Source organism: Oncorhynchus clarkii, chromosome 13 (assembly GCF_045791955.1).
Source record: "Oncorhynchus clarkii lewisi isolate Uvic-CL-2024 chromosome 13, UVic_Ocla_1.0, whole genome shotgun sequence".
Lineage (NCBI taxonomy): Eukaryota > Metazoa > Chordata > Actinopteri > Salmoniformes > Salmonidae > Oncorhynchus > Oncorhynchus clarkii.
This window is the reverse complement of record NC_092159.1, coordinates 3,423,881-3,431,380: the sequence shown is the minus strand read 5'-3', so window position 1 is coordinate 3,431,380 and position 7,500 is coordinate 3,423,881. Positions and strand designations below refer to the sequence as shown.

General features: G+C 42.8%; 1 protein-coding gene across 1 annotated transcript in view; it reads right to left on the bottom strand.

Moving 5' to 3' along the window:
• The window catches only part of LOC139424298 (protein sidekick-1-like), a 382,190-nt gene that overhangs the window by 76,137 nt on the left and 298,553 nt on the right, over window positions 1–7,500 (bottom strand). Inside the window, exon 22 of the mRNA XM_071175994.1 lies at window positions 1,966–2,087. Within this exon, the coding sequence (XP_071032095.1) occupies window positions 1,966–2,087 (122 nt within the window). The remainder of the gene's footprint in view (window positions 1–1,965; window positions 2,088–7,500) is intronic.

Below are 7,500 nucleotides of genomic sequence, written 5' to 3'. Positions count from 1 at the left end.
TGATGTCACCATCTGGTTCTGTAGCAGTATTCACTATGATGTAAACATCTGGTTCTGTAGCAGTATTCACTATGATGTCAACATCTGGTTCTGTAGCAGTATTCACTATGATGTCAACATCTGGTTCTGTAGCAGTATTCACTATGATGTCAACATCTGGTTCTGTAGCAGTATTCACTATGATGTAAACATCTGGTTCTGTAACAGTATTCACTATGATGTAAACATCTGGTTCTGTAGCAGTATTCACTATGATGTAAACATCTGGTTCTGTAGCAGTATTCACTATGATGTAAACATCTGGTTCTGTAGCAGTATTCACTATGATGTAAACATCTGGTTCTGTAGCAGTATTCACTATGATGTAAACATCTGGTTCTGTAGCAGTATTCACTATGATGTCAACATCTGGTTCTGTAGCAGTATTCACTATGATGTAAACATCTGGTTCTGTAGCAGTATTCACTATGATGTCAACATCTGGTTCTGTAACAGTATTCACTATGATGTCAACATCTGGTTCTGTAACAGTATTCACTATGATGTCAACATCTGGTTCTGTAACAGTATTCACTATGATGTAAACATCTGGTTCTGTAACAGTATTCACTATGATGTCAACATCTGGTTCTGTAGCAGTATTCACTATGATGTAAACATCTGGTTCTGTAACAGTATTCACTATGATGTCAACATCTGGTTCTGTAACAGTATTCACTATGATGTCAACATCTGGTTCTGTAGCAGTATTCACTATGATGTAAACATCTGGTTCTGTAACAGTATTCACTATGATGTCAACATCTGGTTCTGTAACAGTATTCACTATGATGTCAACATCTGGTTCTGTAACAGTATTCACTATGATGTCAACATCTGGTTCTGTAACAGTATTCACTATGATGTAAACATCTGGTTCTGTAACAGTATTCACTATGATGTAAACATCTGGTTCTGTAGCAGTATTCACTATGATGTAAACATCTGGTTCTGTAGCAGTATTCACTATGATGTAAACATCTGGTTCTGTAGCAGTATTCACTATGATGTAAACATCTGGTTCTGTAGCAGTATTCACTATGATGTAAACATCTGGTTCTGTAGCAGTATTCACTATGATGTCAACATCTGGTTCTGTAGCAGTATTCACTATGATGTAAACATCTGGTTCTGTAGCAGTATTCACTATGATGTCAACATCTGGTTCTGTAACAGTATTCACTATGATGTCAACATCTGGTTCTGTAACAGTATTCACTATGATGTCAACATCTGGTTCTGTAACAGTATTCACTATGATGTAAACATCTGGTTCTGTAACAGTATTCACTATGATGTCAACATCTGGTTCTGTAGCAGTATTCACTATGATGTAAACATCTGGTTCTGTAGCAGTATTCACTATGATGTAAACATCTGGTTCTGTAGCAGTATTCACTATGATGTCAACATCTGGTTCTGTAGCAGTATTCACTATGATGTAAACATCTGGTTCTGTAGCAGTATTCACTATGATGTCAACATCTGGTTCTGTAACAGTATTCACTATGATGTCAACATCTGGTTCTGTAGCAGTATTCACTATGATGTAAACATCTGGTTCTGTAGCAGTATTCACTATGATGTAAACATCTGGTTCTGTAACAGTATTCACTATGATGTAAACATCTGGTTCTGTAGCAGTATTCACTATGATGTAAACATCTGGTTCTGTAGCAGTATTCACTATGATGTCAACATCTGGTTCTGTAGCAGTATTCACTATGATGTCAACATCTTGTTCTGTAACAGCTCTCCTTCTCTGAGACCCGTTGGGCCCTGGATACTCCTTGTATATATACGGGTCCAGGGATGACCTACTGATATCAGCTTTGTAGCTAACTGTGAAATTGCTGCTTTGGATTTAGTTAAATGTACAAACTGTGTAGCTGGATAGTAGCTTCGAAACTACAGTGAAATCCTGACCTGTCCTTCTACGATCCATTTGGAGATGACCGTCTTCCCATCGCTGCCGGGGCGGAACCTTAGTGTGGCGGAGCGAGGGCTGATGTTGGAGATGACCAGGTTAGAAGGCACACCAGGAAGCTCTGAGACAAACACAACAACAGATTAGAGGACACACCAGGAAGCTCTGAGACATAGACACAACACCAGGTTAGAAGGCACACCAGGAAGCTCTGAGACATAGACACAACAACAGATTAGAAGGCACACCAGGAAGCTCTGAGACATAGACACAACAACAGGTTAGAAGGCACACCAGGAAGCTCTGAGACATAGACACAACACCAGGTTAGAAGGCACACCAGGAAGCTCTGAGACATAGACACAACAACAGGTTAGAGAGCACACCAGCAAGCTCTGAGACATAGACACAACAACAGATTAGAAGGCACACCAGGAAGCTCTGAGACATAGACACAACAACAGGTTAGAAGGCACACCAGGAAGCTCTGAGACATAGACACAACAACAGGTTAGAAGGCACACCAGGAAGCTCTGAGACATAGACACAACAACAGGTTAGAAGGCACACCAGGAAGCTCTGAGACATAGACACAACAACAGGTTAGAGGACACACCAGGAAGCTCTGAGACACAGACAACACCAGGTTAGAGGACACACCAGGAAGCTCTGAGACACAGACACAACACCAGGTTAGAGGACACACCAGGAAGCTCTGAGACATAGACACAACAACAGGTTAGAGGACACACCAGGAAGCTCTGAGACACAGACAACACCAGGTTAGAGGACACACCAGGAAGCTCTGAGACACAGACACAACACCAGGTTAGAAGGCACACCAGGAAGCTCTGAGACATAGACACAACACCAAGTTAGAAGGCACACCAGGAAGCTCTGAGACATAGACACAACAACAGGTTAGAGGACACACCAGGAAGCTCTGAGACATAGACACAACAACAGGTTAGAGGACACACCAGGAAGCTCTGAGACATAGACACAACAACAGATTAGAAGGCACACCAGGAAGCTCTGAGACATAGACACAACAACAGGTTAGAAGGCACACCAGGAAGCTCTGAGACATAGACACAACAACAGGTTAGAAGGCACACCAGGAAGCTCTGAGACATAGACACAACAACAGGTTAGAAGGCACACCAGGAAGCTCTGAGACATAGACACAACAACAGGTTAGAGGACACACCAGGAAGCTCTGAGACACAGACAACACCAGGTTAGAGGACACACCAGGAAGCTCTGAGACACAGACACAACACCAGGTTAGAGGACACACCAGGAAGCTCTGAGACATAGACACAACAACAGGTTAGAGGACACACCAGGAAGCTCTGAGACACAGACAACACCAGGTTAGAGGACACACCAGGAAGCTCTGAGACACAGACACAACACCAGGTTAGAAGGCACACCAGGAAGCTCTGAGACATAGACACAACACCAAGTTAGAAGGCACACCAGGAAGCTCTGAGACATAGACACAACAACAGGTTAGAGGACACACCAGGAAGCTCTGAGACATAGACACAACAACAGGTTAGAGGACACACCAGGAAGCTCTGAGACATAGACACAACAACAGGTTAGAGGACACACCAGGAAGCTCTGAGACACAGACAAAGTATACATATCGAAAAATAAAAATAAAATAAAAATATATATTTATATATAAATAAATGGTGGGACCAGCATCAATAATAATAGTAGTAGTGGACATGGGATTACCATTAACAACTACAACAACAACAATATTAATCAGAACATCAATAATAATAGTAGTAGTGGACATGGGATTACCATTAACAACAACTACAACAACAATATTAATCAGAACATCAATAATAATAGTAGTAGTGGACATGGGATTACCATTAACAACTACAACAACAATATTAATCAGAACATCAATAATAATAGTAATAGTGGACATGGGATTACCATTAACAACAACAACAACAATATTAATCAGAACATCAATAATAATAGTAATAGTGGACATGGGATTACCATTAACAACAACAACAACAATATTAATCAGAACAACAATAATAATAGTAGTAGTGGACATGGGATTACCATTAACAACTACAACAACAATATTAATCAGAACATCAATACTAATAGTAGTAGTGGACATGGGATTACCATTAACAACTACAACAACAATATTAATCAGAACATCAATACTAATAGTAGTAGTGGACATGGGATTACCATTAACAACAACTACAACAACAATATTAATCAGAACATCAATAATAATAGTAGTAGTGGACATGGGATTACCATTAACAACAACAACAACAATATTAATCAGAACATCAATAATAATAGTAGTAGTGGACATGGGATTACCATTAACAACAACAACAACAATATTAATCAGAACATCAATAATAATAGTAGTAGTGGACATGGGATTACCATTAACAACAACAACAACAATATTAATCAGAACATCAATAATAATAGTAGTAGTGGACATGGGATTACCATTAACAACAACAACAACAATATTAATCAGAACATCAATAATAATAGTAGTAGTGGACATGGGATTACCATTAACAACAACTACAACAACAATATTAATCAGAACAACAACATGACTGAGAAGACACATGACCTGGTAGTAGACCAGTGTCAACATGACTGAGAAGACACATGACCTGGTAGTGGACCAGTGTCAACATGACTGAGAAGACACATGACCTGGTAGTAGACCAGTGTCAACATGACTGAGAAGACACATGACCTGGTAGTGGACCAGTGTCAACATGACTGAGAAGACACATGACCTGGTAGTGGACTAGTGTCAACATGACTGAGAAGACACATGTCCTGGTAGTGGACCAGTGTCAACATGACTGAGAAGACACATGACCTGGTAGTGGACCAGTGTCAACATGACTGAGAAGACACATGTCCTGGTAGTGGACCAGTGTCAACATGACTGAGAAGACACATGACCTGGTAGTGGACTAGTGTCAACATGACTGAGAAGACACATGTCCTGGTAGTGGACCAGTGTCAACATGACTGAGAAGACACATGACCTGGTAGTGGACCAGTGTCAACATGACTGAGAAGACACATGTCCTGGTAGTGGACCAGTGTCAACATGACTGAGAAGACACATGACCTGGTAGTAGACCAGTGTCAACATGACTGAGAAGACACATGACCTGGTAGTGGACCAGTGTCAACATGACTGAGAAGACACATGACCTGGTAGTAGACCAGTGTCAACATGACTGAGAAGACACATGACCTGGTAGTGGACCAGTGTCAACATGACTGAGAAGACACATGACCTGGTAGTGGACTAGTGTCAACATGACTGAGAAGACACATGTCCTGGTAGTGGACCAGTGTCAACATGACTGAGAAGACACATGACCTGGTAGTGGACCAGTGTCAACATGACTGAGAAGACACATGTCCTGGTAGTGGACCAGTGTCAACATGACTGAGAAGACACATGACCTGGTAGTGGACTAGTGTCAACATGACTGAGAAGACACATGTCCTGGTAGTGGACCAGTGTCAACATGACTGAGAAGACACATGACCTGGTAGTGGACCAGTGTCAACATGACTGAGAAGACACATGTCCTGGTAGTGGACCAGTGTCAACATGACTGAGAAGACACATGACCTGGTAGTAGACCAGTGTCAACATGACTGAGAAGACACATGACCTGGTAGTGGACCAGTGTCAACATGACTGAGAAGACACATGACCTGGTAGTAGACCAGTGTCAACATGACTGAGAAGACACATGACCTGGTAGTGGACCAGTGTCAACATGACTGAGAAGACACATGTCCTGGTAGTGGACCAGTGTCAACATGACTGAGAAGACACATGTCCTGGTAGTAGACCAGTGTCAACATGACTGAGAAGACACATGTCCTGGTAGTGGACCAGTGTCAACATGACTGAGAAGACACATGACCTGGTAGTAGACCAGTGTCAACATGACTGAGAAGACACATGACCTGGTAGTGGACCAGTGTCAACATGACTGAGAAGACACATGACCTGGTAGTAGACCAGTGTCAACATGACTGAGAAGACACATGTCCTGGTAGTAGACCAGTGTCAACATGACTGAGAAGACACATGTCCTGGTAGTAGACCAGTGTCAACATGACTGAGAAGACACATGACCTGGTAGTAGACTAGTGTCAACATGACTGAGAAGACACATGACATGGTAGTAGACTAGTGTCAACATGACTGAGAAGACACATGACCTGGTAGTGGACCAGTGTCAACATGACTGAGAAGACACATGACCTGGTAGTAGACCAGTGTCAACATGACTGAGAAGACACATGACATGGTAGTAGACTAGTGTCAACATGACTGAGAAGACACATGACCTGGTAGTGGACCAGTGTCAACCTGACTGAGAAGACACATGTCCTGGTAGTGGACCAGTGTCAACATGACTGAGAAGACACATGACCTGGTAGTAGACCAGTGTCAACCTGACTGAGAAGACACATGTCCTGGTAGTGGACCAGTGTCAACATGACTGAGAAGACACATGACCTGGTAGTAGACCAGTGTCAACATGACTGAGAAGACACATGGCCTGGTGGTAGAGCAGTCTCAACATGACTGAGAAGACACATGACCTGGTAGTGGACCAGTGTCAACATGACTGAGAAGACACATGACCTGGTAGTGGACTAGTGTCAACATGACTGAGAAGACACATGACCTGGTAGTGTACCAGTGTCAACATGACTGAGAAGACACATGACCTGGTAGTAGACCAGTGTCAACATGACTGAGAAGACACATGTCCTGGTAGTGGACCAGTGTCAACATGACTGAGAAGACACATGACCTGGTAGTAGACCAGTGTCAACATGACTGAGAAGACACATGTCCTGGTAGTGGACCAGTGTCAACATGACTGAGAAGACACATGTCCTGGTAGTGGACCAGTGTCAACATGACTGAGAAGACACATGTCCTGGTAGTGGGCCAGTGTCAACATGACTGAGAAGACACATGACCTGGTAGTAGACCAGTGTCAACATGACTGAGAAGACACATGTCCTGGTAGTGGACCAGTGTCAACATGACTGAGAAGACACATGTCCTGGTAGTGGACCAGTGTCAACATGACTGAGAAGACACATGACCTGGTAGTAGACCAGTGTCAACATGACTGAGAAGACACATGTCCTGGTAGTAGATCAGTGTCAACATGACTGAGAAGACACATGTCCTGGTAGTGGACCAGTGTCAACATGACTGAGAAGACACATGTCCTGGTAGTGGACCAGTGTCAACATGACTGAGAAGACACATGACCTGGTAGTAGACCAGTGTCAACATGACTGAGAAGACACATGTCCTGGTAGTGGACCAGTGTCAACATGACTGAGAAGACACATGTCCTGGTAGTGGACCAGTGTCAACATGACTGAGAAGACACATGTCCTGGTAGTGGACCAGTGTCAACATGACTGAGAAGACACATGTCCTG